Raw genomic sequence first — 24,699 nt, forward strand, 5'->3', positions numbered from 1 at the left:
TACATATAGTATACGACATGTCCTTACAAAGAATTACCGAATTTCCCGAAAACTCCGTGTCTTTCAACGAAGTCTGCACGGATATCTGATCTTGACTGATACAAATTCTAGGACAGACCAGAAAATAGCTCTGAGCATTCACCAGTTGCTTTAAACTCAGAGATGGTTCTTGGTCGGTATAAGGATCGGTATCACTCACTCAAGCATCGGCGTAACTGTATAGTGTTTATCAGTGGTCGGGAACGTATTGCTCACGAGGCATATATGGCTCTTTTAAGTATAAGATGCGACTCTTTAAAACAAATTGTTAATTTTGTAATAAACTTATCAACATTGCAGCAACTTGTTAGTAGTCTTTCATTCCGTTCAGAATAAGAATTCTCGTGGCAGCCTAAACATGTCTTTGAGAGGTCAGGGCAGTGGGGTATTCGGGGTTAGGGTCTCGTGTCCTCTTTTTCAAAATCATCGGATTGTTAAGTTGCTGTCGCGCCGGCGACTAGCATCACTCGTAAATTCGATCCACCCGACATCGCGCGCCTTGAAATTTAGGATTGCATGATACCTTGATTGATGAAAGAGAATAGAAAACATGGGGACGTTTGTATGGTAATGAAGTATTCATATACACATGTTCTTCCTGAACCACGTCGAGAAATGAACTGCCTTGGCAATGACATTCACATTCACAATTAGAAATTCAAATTAAAAACAACACCATGGCTATAATTGCTAAGTAGTTTTCTAGTATCGACGTTAAAATGTAGGTGTGTAACGCAACGTTTTGTAAGCCGAATACTGAAGAAGTCGATCAGTATTTAGATATTCAGCATCAGTGCAACAATAAAATTCGAATATTATCAGTGACTATAAATTCCAAATTATTTACGATGAGTTGCGCTATCACATGCGAGGCATGGCACGTCTGTGCCTTACCTGCGCATAACCTTTCCTTTCGCGCTTTATTTTTGAACAATAAATTTGAAAATTGCTGGATTTTGGGAGTGAAAATGTTCAAAATCTAGTCATCCATAAACATCGATAGAGAATACCTAAATCATTGAAGGTTTCAATGTATGTACTGCTGTAGTGACCATGTTGGGCTCCACTGACGCATGTGAGCAGATAAAATACGTCGCACACTATACGAATTTCATGTATTAGTGCTACTAATACGTCACAAATTTTTAATTGTGACGTTACAGTTGATTGACATTCGTGGCTCCTTGGGAGTTACATTTGAAAATATGGGATCAATATGGCTCTTCGTCCAAAAAAGATTCCCGACCCCTGGTGTAGATCATATATGGATGATAAATGACGCGAAAATGACGTTAAATATACAAATAAAATTATGATTATTGCCGTTGTTGAAGATATCGAAGTTTCAGCAAATATTATACTCATTTCGTGTTCAAGAATGCATCATCTCTCCCAGAAGGCTTAACGAACCACCGATCTAAGTGAAGATACTTAGCTAGACCTTTCGAATGAGTCAGTGTACTAAGCGAATGTTTAGTCAGTGCTCTATGGTTATAATTTCACATTGATCTTCGGCATACACTCATGTAGCAGTTACTTCAAACGTATAGAAAGACATTCCGAACCCGAAATCAGATAAAACGTAACCGAAATAGGCCAATGCCCAAACATTTTAAACTTTCGGCTTATATGGTGTACCCGAGTTGCACACATAATTGTCCGCAGAGATCTTCTATCTGTTAGAATTGTATTGGAGGCTTATCCGCATGCGTAAAAAGCATAATCTGACCTATTATGGTAGGGAAACCGCAATTTGTATTTATCAGACCAATGCCAAGGGTTAATTGCTCCTTGTAGCGGAGTTGTACGCGACTAACAACATGCGAATGTATAATTAACATGCGCAGACTAATCCCGGGGGATTTATGGAATACCAATCCCTTGGCACGAATGTCTTGCGTATTAGTATTTTCATGCGGTCGATGCTAGTGGATGCCTTGATTTGGAAACAATAGAAATATGAATGTAATACACAGAATATTCAGGATTCAGTCGACAGCATATCATGTTTCATGTGTTTTCACTCTGTATGTGGCAAATGAATGAAAATTGGAATAATGAGTGCATCTATATTCAAATTCATAGATAGATCGCAGTACAAATAAAGCGTTAACCGTAATGTAAAAATAAGGATCAAAGCGGAATCGTCACATTGTTGCTGATATAGTGTTTGCTAGATGGGCCTATGGTTGGAGTTGGTAAATCCATGAGTTCTAGCCTAAAATCGCGAGGAGAACTTTAGAAAAGTCAGTGGACAATATGCTTAAGGTTCATTCGTTCATCATATTATCCGTTCTAGTTATTTCGTACTAGTATATGCTAGAATTTATGAATTTCCATTAAGTTCAATCAGCATACAAAATCACATTCCTATATAAATTTTATAATTTGTTATTTGAACCGCACATATTTCCGTAATATCTTATGCCCGCACGCTCATTATATTTGTGAGTTAATCAAGATCTTTTCGTTCTCAATCAAGCGTGTAGCGTTATACGTTCCAGGTGTAAACATGTCGAGCAGTAGCAAAATTTTAGATCAGCACTGCGCTATATGCGACCGTGAAAGGAGGCAGTCTCTGCGCAGTATTTCGACTTCGTCTTTAGATCTCGGCGGGACTACGGCGGCTAAGTTGAACACGTTGCTGAACAACAAATACCGGGACTTACCAGTCATAAAAGGAGATGAATTCTACACTCAGGTGAGCAGACGACTTGGAAGTCGGTATTTTTGATTACAGGTTACTGATTGTGATTGCTGTTAATCAACTAAACGAGCTTGGTCATTATCAATATCACTATGGCCGTTTCATCGGTATTGGTAGAGGTTGAACGAAATTGAATGGGTCGTGACTTGAGGTTATTACTGAGTAACTTCATTCCTATATTTCCACCTACATGCTGCTGTGTTAAAGTCATAAACTATCGAGCTATACCTCCACGACCATTACTCACTCCGTACAATACACATATAAACTAATTAATATCGATGTATTTAACACTCGACACCACCGAGTATTCACGGCATCGTAACAAATCTTTAGGATCCGACGACGTAGTGACTTATGGGTTGTCGCTTAGCGTATTATAGTTCTCGCGTCGCCAGTTATTAGCCATACGTTCCGTATGCGTCGTATAAACAATACGCGTCACGTATCATTGTTTACTCTTAATCCTTACTTAAATTCTTTCCATTTAAACCCGGCTTCATCGTGACTCTTGCTACTACGCCGTGGACATAATTTCAAAGAGATTGATTAATTCAATTTGCACCAGGCACACTGCTATGCTAGCATATGCCAAATGTTATTACCATCGAGTATGTGGTTGAGAGGCATTTGAGGCATTCTTCTGTGGTACTTGGGAGAATTCCACTACATTTGTTCGTTTGTGATGAAATGAACTGAATGTCCGACAGTGAGGACGTATTTATGAAGTGTGTCTCTTCATATGCACAGGTGACAGAGCCCCAGTGGTTGAGAAGGGGCAATCTCAAGGAATCCGATTCAGTTTGCAAGCGTCACTTAGCCGTGTTGATGAAGGGCGTTGATCGAGGTTCCGAGGGCGGGTGCTGTTCCCCTCTGCATCGAGGAGCGAGAATATGCAAAGGTACGAGCATGAAATCCATGCCGCCGGCGTGGAAGAAGAGGTTTTCGGAGCATCCCAAAATCAAGGTGAGGATAGTTTGCGTTCCGTAAGGTTTTTCCCACATAAGATTGCTGTTCTATTCGATCATGTTGGAAGCGTATCGTTCAGTCAACACTTCTGCACAATAATTTAGCCACAATTCAAAGTTACGGTTACAAATAATTGCCTCGGGTATTGCGCTTGGTGGGTCCATGTCCCCATATGTCCCATAAAGGGTCGAATCGCTTCATTGCGACCATTTTGAGTATTGTCGAAAATCTAAATATCTGCATTTCTTGAGCTGGTCAACTTCAGATTATAAAGATATCCATTCATAGAGCATTGATAGTCGTGGTCATAAGCTTGGTCTGATCAAATTCGAATACGGCAAAACAATAAATGATCCGTAAGCTATCACTGCCTTTCACAACTTATTTTCTAATCCGCTATCATATGATGTATTGGACTTACTAATCATCAATATTAAGTCAGCAAGAGATCTTTGATCCCTGGTAACCTTTAGTAGGCAATTCGTCCTCACATTTCCTGTTGATAAACTTGGTCAATGTTTCCCATGTAGGTGCGAGTGTGTGTAATGTATATACTACAGTAGTGGATAGCCAGTTAGCCACGTATCGATATTTATCGCTTCATATATATTTCTCCATTCTTGAGCATCCTGATTGCTATCTCAACGGAAGCCTATTGTTATAACAGATAGCTGTACCAGCGGTTTGAAATGAATACCAGTGTATTTGTACAGATTCCATTCGATCGACTGTCAATATTATCTTGAATGTTGGTCAAATCAGGTGCAGTGTAACATTTCCCAATAAATAACTGTCCTGCGCCGATGGAATGCACTTACTGCGCTCTGAGTTGACGCAGACACTCGGTTCAACAGTATTAGAGAAAATAGTGTGTATTACCACCACCAGTGATGAGCGGATAGTGCTTTTCAGACATGGGGTGATTACTTCATGAATGTAATCGATTGCGATTACGATTACTTGTGAATCCCGCGATTACGATTACGATTACATTTCAAATGTAATCACGATTACTCACGATTACTTGAAGAACTAATTTCAGAAGACACATTGGAAGACAATATAAGGCTTGCGATGAAAAGGTCTAATGATATAACAACTATCTTTATATATCATACGTCATTTGCTTGTTACGTCATAATGTACCCATTGCCCAACTCTATGCAGGACTATTTGTCGCACCTAACGATTTGCATTCTTGCCAGGTCCGTAACTGCAACACCCCAAACTTCCCAATAGGACCGGAAGCGAGCTCCAAGGGGACTCAAAAGTATTTCGTGAATCAACATAAATTATTATAGAGTATTTTTAAGAGAGTTTATTAGCTTGAAAATTTTCTTCGAGCTTCGGGATTTAATGTCTCTAAATAGCTTGATTTTGAAATGCATACCTCTCCCGCTCAAGAAAAAAAGCATGCATAATTTATAGGAATAGGCATTTCGGTGTCAGTAGCCGCGTTCTGTGGGCGTGACGAATAGTCCGGTCCTTCCAATCTGAGCCCCAACAATGCAAATGCCGCCCACAGAGGAGTGAATACATAAGAATTCGTGTGTGCGTCTCACGAAAGTTTTTTTTAATCTGCTACGTTAGGGCGACTACAGTATCTTTTGATTATATAAAAGACGGGAGGTCACGAATTAGCAACATACAATAAAGTAATTATAACAACATACCAGAGGCTATAGTTATGAATTAGGTGCCCCAGCTCTACGGGTAAATCTGAATGAATAGCAATATAATGTAATTACCAATATTATTGACGAAATTAAGTCATCAACTTGAAAACTACACCCTATGAGGCCCCAATACCCAGGGTTGTAATGACTCGAGTTCGACTCGAATCGCGATTTTTCGGTGACTAGACTTGACTCAAGTCATATTTTTAAATCCGTCAATTGACTCGTTTCGAGTCAAATTTTGTATTGACTCGACATGTACTCGATTCATTTTGCGTGACTCGAACCAAGTCATATGACTCGAGACTAGAACGGCCAAGACAGACATTCCATATGTAACTTCGAAGAATAGTGAAGTTACCACATCATTTGAATTTCGTCTATCAGTTCTGATACTTGGAAATAGGGCCGTAAACTGTGAAAACTGATGAAGATTACTATATTATGAATACGAGCGATTCTATATCACTCGAGCAGAGTTGGAAAAATTAGGTTAAACCGGATAGACCTGAAAACTGATATGTGAACATAACGACTTGGACTCGACCCTATGCTAGCTGACTTGGACTCGGACTTGACTCAGGGATGAATTGAAAATGACTTGACTTGACTCGAGTCAAAACTATAAAAGTGAGATTGACATTGTGACTTGGTTACAACCCTACCAATACCAACGTTTGGAGTGGAGGACGAATTGCTGTTTTGGTCCTGATTGTACCTACAACCCATGCTAGCATGGTGTATAACCGGATGGCTATGGCGACAGGTATAAATGTCGAGTGAAGAATTGTGAAATAATGATTGGCGCCCGTTTCAAGTAGAGTCATATGAGAATAAAATAAAGTGAACTTAAAATTCTACCTTCCCCTTTATACAGATACTGCAAGCTCCCGTTAAGAGAAACGGCAAAGAATGTCTCGGTTATGATATATAACAGCAGCTGTTGATTTTAACCATCGTAATGTTTTATTTGACGAGTAAAAAATTTCAAATCTTTGTCCGGTGTGCGTACAATACATACGTATACTACATAGATAGGCCTGCTGCTCGCCAAGCAGCAACGGTCAAACTGCGTTTAACTTAGGCTTACCATATTTTGGAAATCTAAAAAGAGGACACTTTTTCAGAAATTTAAGACTAGCAAAACCGGAGAAGAATTCTCAAAAATCGGTGACCCGCCGGAGCGTCACTTCTGTGCTAATTTACGGCATATCACTCGCATTTTGCTCTAAATGTTACCTAAATTTTCAAAAAAGAGGACAAAATCTCAAAAAAGAGGACAAAAGGGCGTCCTCCGCGGACACTTTCAAAAAAGTCAAAAAAGAGGACTAATCCTCTTAAAAGAGGACGTATGGTAACCCTAGTTTAACTAAGCATAACCAAATAGCAATACATAAGTTATTATTTGAAACTAGGCAGAGTGGTGATTGGATTATTATCTTGCGGCGAAGTAGTGGCGTCTGGTGTGTATTGATAACCTGATATACAGTATGGCTTACACTGCTCTAACAATCACACAACAATGTACATCGAATATATATTTACTACGTGTGGATACTTCTTACGCAAAGGCGAGCAAAGCTAATACTTCTGACGTAATAATAAGCAGTGGCGTTTGAAAATCAACCGGTTGCTCTATCAACAACCTGGTGTAATATTTCTTCCTTGTTCACGAATGTTCGGTTATGTCATATTCATTGTACAAATAAAAAGTAATCGCTCTCTCACAAAGAAATCGATTAGATATGTGAAGTAGTCGATTACGATTACGATTACTTTGGATTTTTTTCGAATGTAATCGATTGCGATTACGATTACTTGAAAATGCTGTAATCGTCGTAATCGATTACGATTACTAATCGCGATTATCCCATGTCTGGTGCTTTTCGAGACTCCGAATCCCTCCGACAACTTTGGTGTCTGAGGAAAACTCCCTCCGACTCCGAAGAGCTCAATCCCAGACTCCGAGATACTCCGGTGAATCTCGTTAAGTATCCGAAACAGTGGTAAGCATGGTATATGCTACACATGGTACAGCATGGTACATGTGATAATATGGTTGGCCTCATAGTATTGTTTACTCTCCAGTCCCCAATTGCAGTGCAGATAGCTGATTTTTATGCACTTGGCAATCATTTTTGCATGTTACCCGTCATATTACAACTTTACAAGGTGTCAACTGTCTATGTTTTGGTTTGAAATCATAATCAATAGTGTATTCTGGTCAGAGCTATCCAAAGATATCGGAGACAAAAGTTACAATACTCCGAAATTCTCCGCAAAAATATCTGTAGTAAAGTCCGACTCCGCTCCGACTGTCACAAAATCGGCAAAACTCCGCTCCGAATCCACTCCGACTCCACTCCGATGCTCATCACTGACCACCACTGATATATGGGTGTGAATATACACCCGTGACACTCGAAACCGGAACCTACCTCAGACTTATACCGCGGTATAAATCGAGAACAACATTTTAATCCAAATTATGCATGCTCTTAGGAATGTATATGGACGTAGGCACGAAGGATTTATGACCGCTATATAATTGTGAGTTGAGTTCTGTTTTCGTGTACCACCTTTTCGGCCATTTGGGTGTGGATGTGGTGTGATTTCTCTGGCACCATTTAATTGATGGATTAACGAGATTTTGCACCTATGCATTCGGTATTTAGTAGGGTAGTTCATTTTATGATACCCAGAATCCAACAATTGGTGCTGAAAACAGTTCCAGACCTTGTACGAGTTACAATCTATATATATATATATAGAGAGAGAGAGAGAGATTTGATTTCGCAAACCCACAAGCACAGTATTTGGGTCCGAATAAGACATGTTATAACCGGGGTTGTGATTAAAACAAAAATCAATTTGGAACAAACATGTTTAAAACAATGCCCTTGTTTAAAACATGCTTTTTATTATTATTTTTAAGTCATGACGTCACGCATATTCAATGGTGACGTCATGATGGATTGGTATTCACAATTGATAATATAGGGTAAATATAGCTCCTTTGACGAAATAGGCTTTCAACCCCTCTCAAATACGGACCAGCACTACATCGTCTGGCAGCATTTTTACGCTCGGCGGTCATCATCATCAGAACATTCATTCCGAACCAAAGATCTACATCTACGTGCTATAGCTATTGAACCGATTATTTCGAGGGCTCCAACCATCCCATATCGTATACGTATAGACTATATCGGGTGGTGGTGATCGTCGTTCGGAGGCTCATACAACATTATTTGGAAAGTATTTATACAATTACGGCATAATTATACAATTTAAAAAAATTATAGGCCTTTGTTTAAAACATGTTTTTAACAACGTGTTTTAAACAACTATTTGTTTTAATTGCAACCCTAGTTATAACTCAAACATGATCCGAACTGGAATTGTTGATTGTAGCCTTATTTGAGCCCGATTCGAACCAAAAAGACGATCACAAATTCTGTACGATTCAGACCCAAATATTTGCAGAAGTTAACTCGAACATTTCGAGTCGAATTTCAACTCAAGACCTCCCTGCACGTAAAGTTTAGCAACGCTTTCAAGTCACAATATAGTGTATTCCTTCGGAGTTATATGACCATGACCAATGACCATACATCATACATTCAGGACGAAGACAAAGAAGGCAGAATGCTGTTTTGCTGGGATTGCTACAAGAAGCACATGGACCGAATGTCAAAATACGGCGATCCTCTCGGTACGCTGAATAGCGGCATCCACCGTTCCCATTCTGTAGCGGAATCTGACGGGACAAGCAGTAGCAGTAGCAGCACGTTCCGCGCCATCAAACGACACAAGTCCATGGACAAGTTAACTTTCGGACAGTACGCTTACAACAGCCTCAACAGACGGCGGACGTCGGCTAAATCGAACGACGAGAGGTCCTCGGATTCGGAGTTTAGGTCATCTCCGGTAAAACGATCGTCTCGAGGGCGTCGTTCGAATAGAGGAAGACGCAGCCCGTCTCCGCCGGATAACATGAGCCCGGTTCGCACCAGCGTGGTTTACAGCAAAAGAAAACACTCACCATTCAAATCTGTAAAGCCACCGACGGCGTGGCGCGGTGACACGTCAAGAGACCCGCCTGTTCCACCACCAGGACTATTTTCACCCAGACAAAATACAGACAAGGATGCATCTGACATTGTAAGCGAGGCAGACAGTAAATCTACGAGCAAAGACGCAAATTACGACGATTTCGACCTAGACAGTTTACCACCGCCACCGCCTGAGATGACACAGTCGTTCGAACCAATACCGGCCACCCCTTCGCCCGACAACACCTACCTGAACGGCTTTCATTATGACGTCAACAACGAACAGGACGTGTTAACCGAATCGGTCGTAATGCAGCATCTATTAGCACCGAGACAAAACGAAGAAAGCACAACCACTAGCGCTGCTGACGAAATGGCAGCCATATTCGCGAATCAGACTATTGACGATGATTACCCGCATCTATCAGGCGTCGATGATAACAATAATTCCAAATCCGACGGTCAAGCTATCATGATACCACAATTCATAGACTCTTCCGATGATATATCCGATCTCTCCACTATACCTCACTCACATTACCACCAACATCAAAACAGTAGCGAAAGCAGTGTGAAAACCGCCGACACACAGATAGAACTGGACGATTTCGACGGAACTGAATTCTCGGACGACGCGACGACGTGTCAAAGTGACGTCATAAAGCCTGGAGATGAGCACGATTTAATCCCGAACGACCGTAGATCCGAAGCAGAAGAATGCGACGAAATTGCGCCTGAGATTACAACTGCCGATTTTTCAGGCTCCGTGTTTGCGGCGCCCAAGTCTCTGACGAAACGACAACCGTCTTTTAACGGACAATCGGTGTCTTATCATTTATTCCCGCAATCTCCAAGCCGGTTGGAATCGATTAAACTTGACTTCAGCGAAAATCCCGACCTGCCGTTGGATGAAAGTGTTCAGCAACCCACAAAGCACTACTTCGACAGCGATGCCCGTGACAGAACGCATCCGTTACGTCACGAGGTGTACCTCAAATTCCCGAGAGACGTCGGCGCGAATGATAGCTTTGTGAAAGTACCGGCCGAGAACATTGAAATCTTTCCGGACGCCATGTCGTTTCTAGACGGGATAACGCAGACGATAGGCGAAGATACGTCAATGTACCAGCACGGTGAGTCGGTGCTTAGAGCAGACCCTGGCAAATTAGAAATTAGTGACTGTTGGTGTTCCATCAGAAATAAAAGTAGGGACGTAAATTTCTACTGAATTACTAGTATAACCAGCGATTTCCAAGAAATGTCAAAACTACTTATAATATATGATATTAATCGAATATAATTGACGCACTGATTCCGATTCGACTTCTCAATTCTCATAGTATTCGGCGGTAACATAACGTTGCGCCACACGCCTACATTTTCACAGCGACTTTAAGCTACGTTATCAATAAAAAAACGTGGATAGCTATGGCGCTGTTTGTAATTTGAACTTATAATTGTGAATTTCACTTCCACGGCAGTTCATTTCTCGCCGTAAAGGGGGAAGACAGAGCGTATTTCAAAACTGCACTGTAATATAGGCGCCGCCATGTCTCCTAGTCTCTTTCGTCAACCAACATATCGAGCAATCCAACATTTCGTGGCGTGTACATCTAATTCATGAGTGATATTGGTCGCCGGCGCAACAGCAACTTAAATTTGAGGATTTTGAAAGGGGGTCCGAGCCCCTAACCCTGAATACGCCGCTATATTAACCTCTTGAATACATGTTTATACAGCCACAAGAATATTTATACTGGTCGTGCTGAAGATTTAACAACAAGTTGCTGCAATATCGATAAATTGAGCATAAAAATATAAATTTCGCAAAGAGCCATATCTTACGCCCAAAAGAGCCATATATGGCTCGCGAGCCATAGGTTCCCGACCACTGCCGTATATCAACAATCGTAACACAAAATATGACGTCACCAGCACGAAATATCGAATACGAGAGCGTTCAATGTACTATTTGTAGAGGATACACAAACTCTTTTTGTTGGCACAACCTTGGCTGGTGTATTTTGATAAAAGTCGACTCCAAGGCACACAAATGAAAGTGCGAGCGACCCTTTCCGAGTATGCGAAATCTGTCGTCTCGATAATTTTTCGCACGGGCGGGATTATCCAACAAGTGTTTGCCAATTGCAGAATTTATGGCCTTTGATTGTTCCGCATCAATCTTGAGCGGATGAGTTAAGGGTTGCAGCTGTGGCCGCCACTATTCCTACGCCGCTAAGTTTCTTGTTATTATTTCATCCGCCAATGTTATTTTCTTGACGGTTGGACAAATCAATAAATATTTCTCTCTCTCTCTCTCTCTCTCCCAAACTATTTCTTACTTTACACATTCCAAAGTGAAAAAGTAAGTAGTTTGGCCAAAACAATTGTGAGGTAGAAGTGGAAGCAGTGTAAAAACAGAACAGCTTCAGCAACTTTTACATGTCGACAAAACCTGCTTGAGTACTCCGAATAAGTTTGTTTATAGCGGTATTACTCATTAGTCATTTTGAATTAGTCGCAAAGATGCTTCTTACAATTTACAAAAGTAAGCACGACGGATTTACTGCTTAAAGTCTGCCGTTCCTGGTCGAATCTAATTTCCGAAACTAGTTACTTGAGTACCGTACTTCTAATAACGGTCATTTTGCACATTCACTTGAAGTAGTTTCGCTACTTCTACTTGTAATTTATCAGATATATACGTCGACACATCTACTTGCGTAGCAACGCTGATTACTTTGACCGCCGCTGCATCTACCCCCACTACACTCATATTCCACTTTATTATACGCTCGATCTCGGATATTATAACCAGATAATGACCTTCGATAAATTACTGACAGCCGCTATACTATTTCCTCGGGCTCAACTAATCTTCGTTTGCAGACGGCCCGCGAATCGCTGGCGTGGAACTGATGACATCACAAAATCGTGAAGCGCACCGAGCCTCCCAATTTTCGAGCCGGTCGCTAATTGTCAGAAGAGGGCAGCAGTTCGAGATTTCCTTAACGCTGAGCGAAGAACTCGACGACAGCCATCATATAATGCTTGAACTCACCTTTGGTGAGTTATTTTTCAGTCTAGGATTTGGATGCTGTGTTTTAAGAGAGAATGATTTTGTCGAGAAGTACCGTTGAATATATACTTCTCAGTAAATTGATTGTAAAACTCTGTATCATGCATTTTAAAGATGATTCTATCACCATTAATAAGTATTTTTACCACCATGAAGTGGCCAGTATCGAAATATAGCCTACCTCCACTTTTTCGTGGTATTCAGGTCTTGCCTACTTGGAATACTTATTTGAGGGGTTATGATTTTGCAGTTTGCACCACTTCCATTCCTACTACTTTTTTGAGCAATGCCGCTCACTTTTAGGTACTTTTTCTCAAGTAGGCAATAAGTTTGGGATATGTTTTCATTACCTTTTGACTGAAATTGCCAAAACAACTGGTCCAAATATCCCTTGTATCACGGTCACTGATACTCATAGGTTTCGCCGAGTTGCACTACTTTAACAAGTGTTTGGTTTTGATTACTCTACTTCCATTCTACTTCACAGTTTTTAGTTTTTTGGATAAAATTAGTCCTAGAATATACACACTTTTTTAAATTACTTTGAAGTCGCTACATTTACCTCTTCTTGAGTATGAACAATAGCTACTTTGACCACCCATGGTATTTGATGAATAACGATATGTAATATGATAATATTTAGTAGCTGTGTCCTCGCGGACTCAGATCTTACCAAATCCAACTAATATTGCAATCCGTATCTGTGTAAATTATAATCAAATATTACCTCAGTCTGTTTGCCAAAATCGCAACCTTGTATAAATCTTTCGATGACAATTTCGCGGACACGATAACTATTGTATAATCCAGGCAAGTGGTAACATGTCAAACTAAACTATTTAGCTACCAGCGAATCTCCTCGAGTCAGCAACGGCACTCATATCTTCGTACCCGTACAACGTAACGGCACTTCTTCCGGGAAATACGGGAAAATACCTGGAGGACAGTGGCTCGCTCACAGCCTTCACAGCGATGACACGAAGATACTCAAAGTAGCTGTAACATCGCCTTTCACTGCCGCAGTTGGAACGTATCGAATCAACTTTCAGGTATGCTAATCACAAGAGAGATTTAAATTCAGGGCATATATGTGATATATTTATGGTAAACAACATATGAAGTCGGATCCTATCAACTTTGAGCAATCCTACCTTCATAAATGAATGTGTTGCTCAACCTAAATTGAAATGGTGGTAGTTTTCGTCCGCCCAAGTTGGTTAAATAGTCACACCATATATGGTGGGATACACGTCCAGTGTCCATATTCAAGTCGAAATACAAGCAATTTCTACGGAATGAATACTATAGTCCTCCCTCACGATTACCGACCCCAAGACGACGACCTGACATGTCGATCTCGCGGTTTGTCACATGCCACCTCATTTTGTCGCCTGTACTTTTGTATTATCTTATTTTGCTCTTCATTCAGGGTGCTTGTCTCCTCTTTACATCGACTAGGCCCAGGTGGGTGTATGATTTCACAGACTACTCCAAGTCGTTTCGACACCTCCCTATCTTTTCATTGCATCGCAGTCTTGTGGTATATTGTAATGATGAAAATTCTTAATAAACTGACACTAAATTACAGCGTTGCATCTACACCTGTTTAGGTACAGTAGGGCGTATATACTTTGACCACATCTAGTTAATGCCTCCTATCGTCCTTTCTTCTCAGGTCGAAAAGCAAGGTCTCCGAACGCGGTGGCAGAGCAGCAACGACAACGACCGCTGCATCTTGCTGCTGTTCAACCCCTGGAATATCGACGACGCCGTCTTTATGAGCAGTCAGTCCGACCGCACGGAATACGTGCTGTCAGATTGCGGCTGTATCTGTTCCGGTAATTCTTCGAATCCGATAACCCTACCTTGGGTCTACGGACAGGTTCGAATCACATCTTCTTAAGTTTTGTTTTTAACAATGAACGACTGGGATATACATTGTGCATACCAAAATTTATATTTTTGATAATCCCACTCCCGCAGGTTGTGCGCGTGTACAGTTATACGATATATTGTACAGTGTACACCAGTGGTTCCCAACCTTTTTCGACCCATCGCCCCCTTTTCAAGGTCAACATCGATCATCGCCCCCCAAATTTTGTGCACCGATAATTGGGCATACAGGCTGTAATCACCGGCGGGTTGACTAAAAAAAAAAAAAAAAAAAAAGGTCATCTTTCTCTGCTCAGAGCTGAAAATAACGTTTTTTCTCTCCGAATGGCTAGGTGGATGACTAAAAAAAAAAAAAAAAAAAAAAAGGTCAGCCGTTTTGACGCGTCATCGCCCCCCTAACGCCCCCTTCGCTATTTTCGCCCCCCGTCGCCCCCTTCGTCCATTTTCGCCCCCCTATCGCCCCCTTCGTAATTTTCGCCCCCCTAGATCGCCAAATCGCCCCCTGGGGGGCGATATCGCCCACGTTGGGAACCACTGGTGTACACCGTGGACTAAAGCATTCTAACGGCCTCAAGCGACTTTAGGAATATACCGTTATCTGATAATTGCGAACTCTTAGCGAAAAGAGTGTGTATTTCCACCCGTGTGCCACACCTGATATACGGGTGTGAATATACACCCGCGGCACACGAAACCAGACTTATACCGCGGTCTAGATCGGGAACAACATTTCAATCCAAATTATGCATACACGTGGGAACGTATAAGAAGGTACGCGCCTATAGGCACGTAGGATTTATGACCGAAATATAATTCTGAGTTAGGTTCGGTTTTCATGTACCACCCTTTTCGGCCCTTTGGGTGTGAACACACACTCTTTTCACTAAGGCACTGATTGGACTAATTTATGCAGACTATATTTAGTTTTATTTTATTGGGGTACGGGACTCATATTAAGATGATGAAAATCCGGTGACGTTGAAGCTCGCGAAGCGGAATGAATATTATCCAGTTAAACAAATGTGCCTCAAAATACTCAACTTAATGTTGATCTATATTGGAAATAGTTTTGCTCCCCTCCAATTGAGGGGTTTGAGGTGCTATAGTCGCGAGCCCTGTATTTAAAGCGATTTGTGTGACAAATATCACTCATAAAGTGTCTCAGTCAGATAGAAAACGTAAGTAGTATTTCCTAAAAGACTGTTGCTGTATAAGTGGATGTAATCAAAAAATCAAACCTGTTGAGTGAGTAGGTAGCAAGTAGGCAGGACCTAATGAGTACTCAGAAAATGTAGGAATACTTACTTACTGTCTTTCAGTACGAGCCTGGAGTATTGACTGGATGCCTCAAGATGCTAAACAGATGTAACATGACACTGACAAAAATGGGCGACCCTGCATCAGTAGCAAAGGCATTGGTTACTACGCTCTCGCGGCATACGGGTGGCAGTCGGAGTGACGAAAACCAATCTGCATCCACGATATTCAGTCGATATTTGGAAACAGATGTCCTGAAATTGCCAACGGGCAACAAAAGCCTAACCGGATTAATAGTGTCAAGTAAGTATGATATGTCATATCCATGTGATGTATCGCCTTTATGAGCTGTACAGTCGATTAATGAAGTTAAGATCCGATGCATATGATTGCAAACAAGCTTAATCTTCGCAGTCTTGTACTTCTAATGCTTGTAGGAACTTACTTGAAATTCCTGGTAAGGCTCAGCAAGGTTTCAACTGCTGTGTTACAAAGACAGAAGTGGTAGTTTGCATAGGAATTTAGTGCCTGGAATCACATCAGTAGCAATTTGTGCTTCCACTGAATGCAGTTACGGAAGTGCAAGAAGAGTTGGTCAGTAACGAAATACTTTTTGTCATTTCTGGAGTATAGGCTTTGCCAACTTGCACTGCGTACTCAATTGGGTATCATTATAGACTATTTGTACTTCCACTTAATTATTTACAGCTTGTTCTATTGGCAAAACAATCCCTGAAATACTTTCTTACTTAAATACTGAGAAAGCCTAGAAGTTGGCCGTGCTACAAGTCGGCAGCTTCGGAATCAAAAAATAAGAAATATAGGCCTGGTGTAAATGACCATTGTAGTCGACAAACACCATGAATGCCACAAACAAACAATCTTCCTGCGATGTGCGTCACTAATCTGGGATGTTATTGTAGAGATTGAACCAACCATATTGATGTCCGCATAATATTATAGTGTTTCGGTGTATCGGGTTACCGTCAAGATCAACTACTTGTTTCAACTATGCATCGCGTACCGACGTGCCTATGGTGGTGAACGCCCACCTGAGTGAAGACGGCCAATCACTGGATCATCTCAACACCGACAAACTATGGTATGCCGATACAGATAACGTGATAATATAACATTGCTACATTCATTTTGAAACCAAGTGACGAAGGATTTTCTTACATCATACGCCTTCTAAACCATCACATAGTGATTTCAGGCATTTTGGAGTACTTGTAGTAAAAACACATATGTGATTGGCCTCATTTCATGACAGAAAATGATATCATGGCCTATATTGCTAAAAACCGTTACTGATGTTATAGATCGGATATAATGAGTGCATCCCGCCTACCTACGTAGAGCAATATCAAACCACGGTACTTCAGAATCGAAATCCGCTTGACAATGTATCATCCCCGCTCTTGGCCAATTTTGAATTTTTAAAGAGCTGTCGCGATATGATACTTGGTGGCAATTGAGGGCCCATTTCTAATTGAACTCAGTTCATCTATTGATATGCGACAAGCATTGTACGAAAGACGAAGAAGATATGTGATCTCGCGAATTTCTTGTAGAATCGCTATATGACGTCAACACGATTGTGACGTGACATTATGCACTTGGCGTAATGCTGTTGTTTGGATGCTTTGCCGAGCGAGGCCGTGTAATGGTGATGCGTCCGGCTTCTTGGTCGGTATGTCGGGGTTTCGGACCCCGGCCGGGTCAGACCAAAAACTCGAAAACTGGTATCCGCAGCTATCCTGCGAGGCGCTCAACATCAACGGATAGCATGGGGGAAAACGGGGGTGCAGACTAGGCGACCATACGGTCGTATCGCATCTTGATGGTACAGGCGTAAATGAATATCGTATCTATCTCTCTCTCTCGCTATGTCTCAAATGTGTTACGGAAACTTATCCGCCGTGCATTATATATCGAGTTTTTCAATTATTTATATATAGAAACCGGATATAACATTCTTAGAAATACCTTTGGAAACTAATTTCTGGAAATTACGATTCCAGGCCTTCATTCAGCTGGTGCGGAGTGTGGATGAGTCGTGTTGATCTACCGCCCGGATTCGGTGGCTGGCAAGCAGTTCTACCGCCAACTAACGGCTGCGATAATTACGGCCCGATACCATCGTATGCCATCAAGAAGGGACAAATATCGTCGTGCGAAGGCACGGACAATCATTTTGCAGCTCTCAACGCCGAAAAGGTATATTAACAATCATTCGTGTTACGGTTTAACAGTTGTCGACCTTTTTGTCGTTGTGCCATTCCCTGCGCTGGGCCTACCTCATGATGTTTCAGCGTTTGTAACGGAATAAAAAGATGGCATGACAATAATCGCATTTATTTTAATTTCCATGTGCAAAGTTTAACTTTGATTGGTAATGTAGACCATAATATATGTGTTTGGGAGGAAACGCGTATCTTTAAAACAATGTCTTAGCGCGGAATTTCGACATGCAACGTTAGTGGGCGATTCGTACTGAATATATATTCAAACCTGTATTATTTCAGAGGCATTGTCGTTTTATTCCGCAAGTGGTAATATCATTGTAGAGTGTAGACAGAGCACCAGTGCCTTCACAAAATCGCACTGTATTACGAATGTCTCTATATATTCGAAGAGCAGCGAAATAACGCGCAGTCAATTTTGTCTCGACCATGTAACCAGGTTTTCACGCGCTGTTTTTCGTTACCTCTTGACTAATTTTACGTCGTAGCTATGAGGTTCTAGTAGGTTGGTGAGTATGGGGTCGGCTTGGCTTGGCGCTGAGCAACTAAGGTTGTGTGCGCTAGGCCTGGTTGGGAGAGTTTATATGGGGCTATAGTCAGAGGTGGTCAAAGTAGTCAAGAAAGCTACTCAAGTAGAAGTAGAAGTAGTGTTGCAAAAATCTACTCAAGTACGAGTAGAAGTACTTATTTCATAAGCAATCTCAAACTACTTCAAGTAGAAGTAGAATTGACTGACTTTAAATCTACTCAAGTAAGTAAGCAGTTTTGAAAACGGTCGTAATTCGTTTGCGTGGACTGACAACGTTTTATTAACTACGTTAATAAAAAATATGGTGGATCGTAAAATTACTATAGTGTAGCTTTATTTTCGGAAAGTAGAGGCATTACTGCACTTGATTTTATACTCCAACAGCTATGTTCTGCAGACAAAAGAACTGAAAGTAATTAAAACTCGAAGTATGATTCTCGGAATTGAATGAGAAATACAAATACCACGATTCAAAAAAGAAAGTTTCAAGGGTGGTCTGTTAAAACAGGTGTAACCTTCAAAAAAGCCAGACTCCGTTTGTTCAGATTGGCATACGTCACGGGCTGCTAGATAACGATATGATAGGTAATTGCCAGATTGCGAAACGGTAGTTTCAAGCGTTATGGTGGGCCATATTTACTGTGATGAAATATTCGGTACCTAAATTATATTCACCAATACTTTTGCAGAAACATATTTGTCACTCCACAACTACTGTGCGCGAAGCGCAAAAAAATTTCTGGGCTTTACTTGACTTTTATGAAAATTAAATGTTGCTACTCCGTGAAAACAGCTCATAAATTCCTCAGTTTATCTTTCTTATTGGAGGATTAAACTACTTCTACTTGACAAACTGAAAATAGCGAAAAGTAAGTAAGTAGATCACAAAATATTACGAAGTAGAAGTTGCGAAAATCAGATCTACTTGAGTAAGTACCAGAAGTAGAGGAAAACGACTTGAGTACTTCGAAAAAGTAGAAGTACTTCGTTACTGACCACCTCTGGCTATAGTCCCCGTCCAATAAGTATCAGGAAATTTATTAATGGTGCCAGAAAAGGCAGTGCAATCACGAACCGTCTCATCCGTCACCGGGATTTAAAAACATAAATCCCACATCCAACGGGCAAATCTAACAAAATAATTGGTCTTAGTCTTGCAATACCTCGTTACTTCACGGCACATTTGAACATTCCAAATGCCCCCCCGGTTGAGAACCGCTGGTCTAACTCTAAGTATCAATGGGTTTGGTCTTGCGTTTTGATCGCCTTTGCTGTGTAGTGTATACAACGCCCTAGGGATGATATATTGTTATATTCGGCGCTCTGTAAATTTATAACAAGATTATAGTAATGGCGGGGCGTACCCATATACAAAAGTTTCGCCTTTGCAGAAAACGTGGCTAGTGGCGCGAGACGGGAACATGCGAGTAGTCGGTGTGGAACCGAATTCTGTCGGATCCTCAATCGTCTGTAAGTCTGCCGCCAACTCCGAACTGCAAGACGTAACGAAGCTTTACAAATTTCCACACGGTAAAATGTGTTTATGATTGTCCCTCGTCCATCTCATTATTGATCAGCTAGATCCTAAGTTTGTGGTTCCCAGCCTTATATTCGCGGTTCCGTGTGAATATAGCGATTCCAAGACTTGTCAAAGCTACTTCAAAAGCAAGTATAAATGAATATCTGAAATATTCTCAAGTAATTAGTTTTGAAAATAGACTTGAACGTGAATTTCGCGTACTTTTAGCTGTTAGCCGTAGTTGATTAGTTTAAAAATTGCAAGATGTGTAGGCTATTTGCAACTGACACAAACTAGAAATAGGTGCAATCTCCGAATCTATAGCTATATACCGAGATACACGGGTTATTTCTCGCGCTTGTCAAGCCAATTTCAATCGTAAACGTGACGCAAACTCAACCCTGTACTGTACAGTGTACATAATGCGTATCGTACATCGCCACATAATCTATATTCGTCAACAAACATGAAATCAAGAGTGAAAACGATATTCTTTTCATCCAGGAAGCGAAGAACACAAGCTCGCGTACCACGCCGCTTACCTACACTACGGGTCGCAAGGCTTCTACGAAGAAATCCCCACGACGAAAAGATTAACCATGACCTTATCCACGAATCCTCCCGTGATCAATCTCGGCACGGAGATGGAAGTTATCACGAGCCTTACCAGCTCTTTGAGTGCAGCAAGTCACGTGACTGTGAACATCGAGAGCGTGATGCTGTCTGAAGACGGGTCGCCGCTAGCGAAATTGAATCGGGAGACCATTCTGGCTGAGGTGTTACCCAACGAGAGTAAGTCAGTTCGTTATACACTGCGGGTGATTATTGGTACGTCAATTTAACCTCGTAAACACATTCAGAATCGCGGTATTTTTCATAATATATATGATCACAATAAGTCAGTACCCAATGGCCCTAGCTCCCACTTTTTGGGAGTGGACTTTGCCTACAAGTGGACTTTGCCTACAATAGGCGGCCAAAGTAGCCATCGTTGGCTGTTCTTGATAGTCTAGTAATATGGTGATCACCTATTATGTAGGGTTACCATATGTCATCCTTTAGGAGGATTGTCCGCCTTTTTTAGTTTTGACAGCCAGGCTAATGGACAGGTACAACTGGAAATAGCCATAATTGACGTGAATTCTGCCATGTGGATTGCTCTGGCGGGAGTAGGACTTTGAAAGACTTTGGAAATGACATTTTTTAATTATATTTACTAAAGACAAGATTTCCCGTAATTCATTTAGAATCAGCAATTTTCTGAACCGATAATCTAGATTTTGTGGGTTTTAAAAAGTGTCCTCCCTTTCGTACCCCTAAATATTGTAACCCTAGTAGCGATTTCCAAGTTAAGTAAAAATGTATGTAGTCCAGGCGTAGTAACCATAACCTAAGTAGTGCAAGTAGGCGGAACCTACTTGAGTGATCCCGAAACGTAGTTTCGGCTCTACCTATCAATTTTTCGGGCAATACTACTGACATTATATATACACTTTGACATTTGAAAAGTATGAAATGTGGTTTCAAGATAAATTAGCATCAGTTTGATGAGTAAAATAGCTCTTGTATCACGATGAATGTATATTTCAACTATGTATAGTGTCAGCAGCAGTGGTGGAATGACTCGAATCACGATTTTCGGTGACTTGACTTGACTCGAGTCATTCTTTCGAATGCGTGAAATGACTCGACTAGACTCGAGTAAATTTTTGTATTGACGTGACTTGTAATCGAGTCATTGTGCATGGGGTCTCAAACCAAACATAGTCGTTGTTGAGATAGCAATATTGACGCCATGTACAGTTGACTATTTGACTGTAAATCGTATGTTGCAGTCGTCGATATACCGGTGAAGATCAACTTGGCACCGTTCATTCACAAGTTATCGCACGACGCCCATATCCAACTGACTGCCTTCGGAACGATAAGAGAAAACGTGGAAACGCAGAACCTGATAGCCACTCATCTAGTAGGCGTCGGGTATCCGTCGGCTGAAATCCAAGTACATAAATCTCGTGTGATCATGGATGAAAACTAGAATGGTCACGGTTATATTCTCGTTCAGCTGCACGGCGAATTTAAGGTAGGAGGGGAAGTGACTGTACTCACTAAACTGCGAAATCCGTATCCGTACAAACTACGGGAAGCGAAGGTGTCGTATAACTCTAGCGGTCTCTTGCCGCTTGATGTTTTACCAGAGCCTAGGTGAGAGTTGTGGTAGTTTATAGTGTTTAGTATCCATGGAGTTTCGAGATCTATGGTCATTTACAATATGCTGAAATTGCTTATTCATGATTACCGAGATGCCGACTTATAGAAGGCCCGATTTCACTCTAGGATTTTTGAGTTGATGTTACAATGATTCCAGTCGCGTAAATAATAGTGATAGAGATAGATCATTCATTCTAGTTCTGATATGATACGTCCGTGTCCATATGCTATAGGCCTAATGACATAATGGAATAATGAATGTTACCTTGATTAGGTACAATTTTCAAAGTGCAGATATTATCACTAGCACGACAGTAGCTTGATATCGGCTTTGGAAGCAGCTCGTTACCCGTATACGTTTATCTGGGTCCCATTCGTATGATGTCATAATGTGACAGCGATGTCTCTTCAATTATTCAATTTATATTTATACCGCCAGGTAATATTGTTCTATCAATTGTTTCACAGGGTGTCTGTCGGTCCGTGGCAAGTCTTTAGATCTGAAACCATGTTTCGTTGCCAACGGCCTGGAAAGCACGCCGTGCGGGTGTCCGTATCGTCGGATCTTCTGCGCAATATAACGGGGATTCAGCAAATTGACATCACGTGATTTGTCTGTTCAGAAAAAAATGCGGATACACGATAACTGCGGTTCTCAAATGATCGAGAGTAACAAAATAAAATTACACTGTGTAGGCACTGCACAAATACCTGAACGATCTATATTGGTGTCAATATGATAAAAGTCTCTTTACGGTGTAATATTGTAACTTCATGGTAGTGTCAAACCTTAGAATTTTTAGAATCCGAAATTTTAGAGTTTGCCAACGCTACAACTTACTTGCAAAGTTTCTGTTCATGATTTAAGGAGTAATAGCAGACTGTGGTCCTCCCGACTATAGCCTACTCATAGGTCATAGTATAAACACTGTGCATTGCAATTATATCAATATGTCCGTAATCAAATGCGACATTATAAAATATTTGGTGTAGAAATTTATGTTATGGATGCGTGGTAATAAGAATCGTTCACGAAGAAATCTGTGACCGTTATTTTGGGCCACGAAAGCATGTAATCTACATTTGATGAATAACTGCTTCTTTTGCCGCGGTATCCATCGGTACTGATGACATGAGCGCAGGCAATGAGCTCAGTTCCTTTTGAAAGTTGGATCCATTATATAGTTACTGTGACTCTTATATTGTTTCTATAAATATATTGAAAATGAAATATACAATATTACATATAAACAATGTATGGATTTATTCGTTGCATCGTGAGCTAACGAGTGTCACAGTTTACCAGATTTGCCTGACCGTTTTCGGGGCTCACGTGAGCTAGCCTTTAGGCTCCTCAGACAGGCATGCTTAGAGTCGAGAGCCATTTGCCGCAGACAATATATGTGGGTGCTGTGTAAAAGCATTCAGACCTCATTCTGAAACTTTAACAGTTTTAAAATTGCTTTTGACGAGTGTTGTATCAGGGTAAATCCGTGCTGAATATAATACGTCGATTTGTCTCAGGAGGCTTGTTGCAACGCAACGATGCCAATAGTTGTGGCTTGTGACTTGACTATATCGTGCGTTTTCATATGCTGGAGGTAGGCCTACGGCTAGGGTTGCATTTAAAACAAACGGTGTTATAAAACACTTTGTTTCAAACATGTTTCAAACAATGTTTTATAGAAAGGCCTCTTAAAAAAACAAAATTTAGTTTTTTAAAGATGTAAAATTATGCAATAATTTTGTGTAAATACTTTCCAATATTCATGTTGTATGAGCCTACGGACAAATAACCACCCGCTATAGCCGTCGTATATCGATATGGGATGATTGGAACCATCAAAATAGTCGGTTCAACATCAACAGCAATAGTACATATATTTCGTCAAACGAGCTAAATACCTTTATGGCTCGCTAGAGGCTCCGCAACAGAGAGTCGGCGAACACGTTGACCTGCACTTTATTGTACTACAGAAAACATCATCAGACTACGGATAAAACATCAGATAAAATAAACAGCGTTTGTGGTACAGCGTCAGTCGATCGTCAGATTAAAAAGGCCGCGCGCATCGGACGAAAGTCTTCTTTAAATAGTCTGAATCCAGTCCGGGTCGCGCACAAGGATCAGCAATGATTGCAATTGATGATACGACGTCCAGAGGGTATGTGCGCAGTACACCAATCCGCCAGAGATGAGCATTGAGCATGGATTACGATTCGGATTTGAAAAAATCGGTAATATTTCAATTTTGTCGGATTTGGATTGGATTAGGATTAGAAATTTTTTTTCTGAACGGATTAGGATTTGGATTGGAACTACCGATTTTCTGGGAGATTGAAATGTCGTGTGGCGAATGACGAAAAACTTCATGCAGATCACTTATGGTACACCGATGAACATTAGAGGTGCAGCCCTATGGTAAGTCTGTTGGTTATGAAAGAAATATTTTCAATTCCTCCTATGCATAAATTAGCATTTTCACTAAATTTCAAGTTAGAATCGGATTAGGATTGGA

General features: G+C 41.0%; 2 protein-coding genes across 2 annotated transcripts in view; one reads left to right on the forward strand and one right to left on the reverse strand.

Moving 5' to 3' along the window:
- LOC145436036 (uncharacterized) overlaps nt 1-24,699 on the reverse strand; it is a 450,309-nt gene that overhangs the window by 128,320 nt on the left and 297,290 nt on the right. The gene's annotated exons all lie outside the window — the stretch shown is intronic.
- On the forward strand, nt 1,990-23,434 carry LOC145436020 (hemocyte protein-glutamine gamma-glutamyltransferase-like). The gene is made up of 14 exons (XM_080313306.1): nt 1,990-2,740; nt 3,497-3,712; nt 9,019-10,579; nt 12,336-12,512; nt 13,369-13,574; nt 14,201-14,407; nt 15,738-15,978; nt 16,639-16,777; nt 17,700-17,895; nt 19,842-19,980; nt 20,474-20,761; nt 21,805-21,971; nt 22,035-22,174; nt 22,649-23,434. Exons 1-14 carry the CDS (start codon nt 2,552-2,554, stop codon nt 22,788-22,790), a joined length of 4,008 nt encoding a protein of 1,335 aa, XP_080169432.1. The 5' UTR covers nt 1,990-2,551; the 3' UTR covers nt 22,791-23,434.

The sequence above is a fragment of the Botryllus schlosseri genome, chromosome 3 (genome assembly GCF_051294905.1).
Source record: "Botryllus schlosseri isolate E-star chromosome 3, Bs_hap1, whole genome shotgun sequence".
In the NCBI taxonomy this organism is placed as follows: Eukaryota; Metazoa; Chordata; class Ascidiacea; order Stolidobranchia; family Styelidae; genus Botryllus; species Botryllus schlosseri.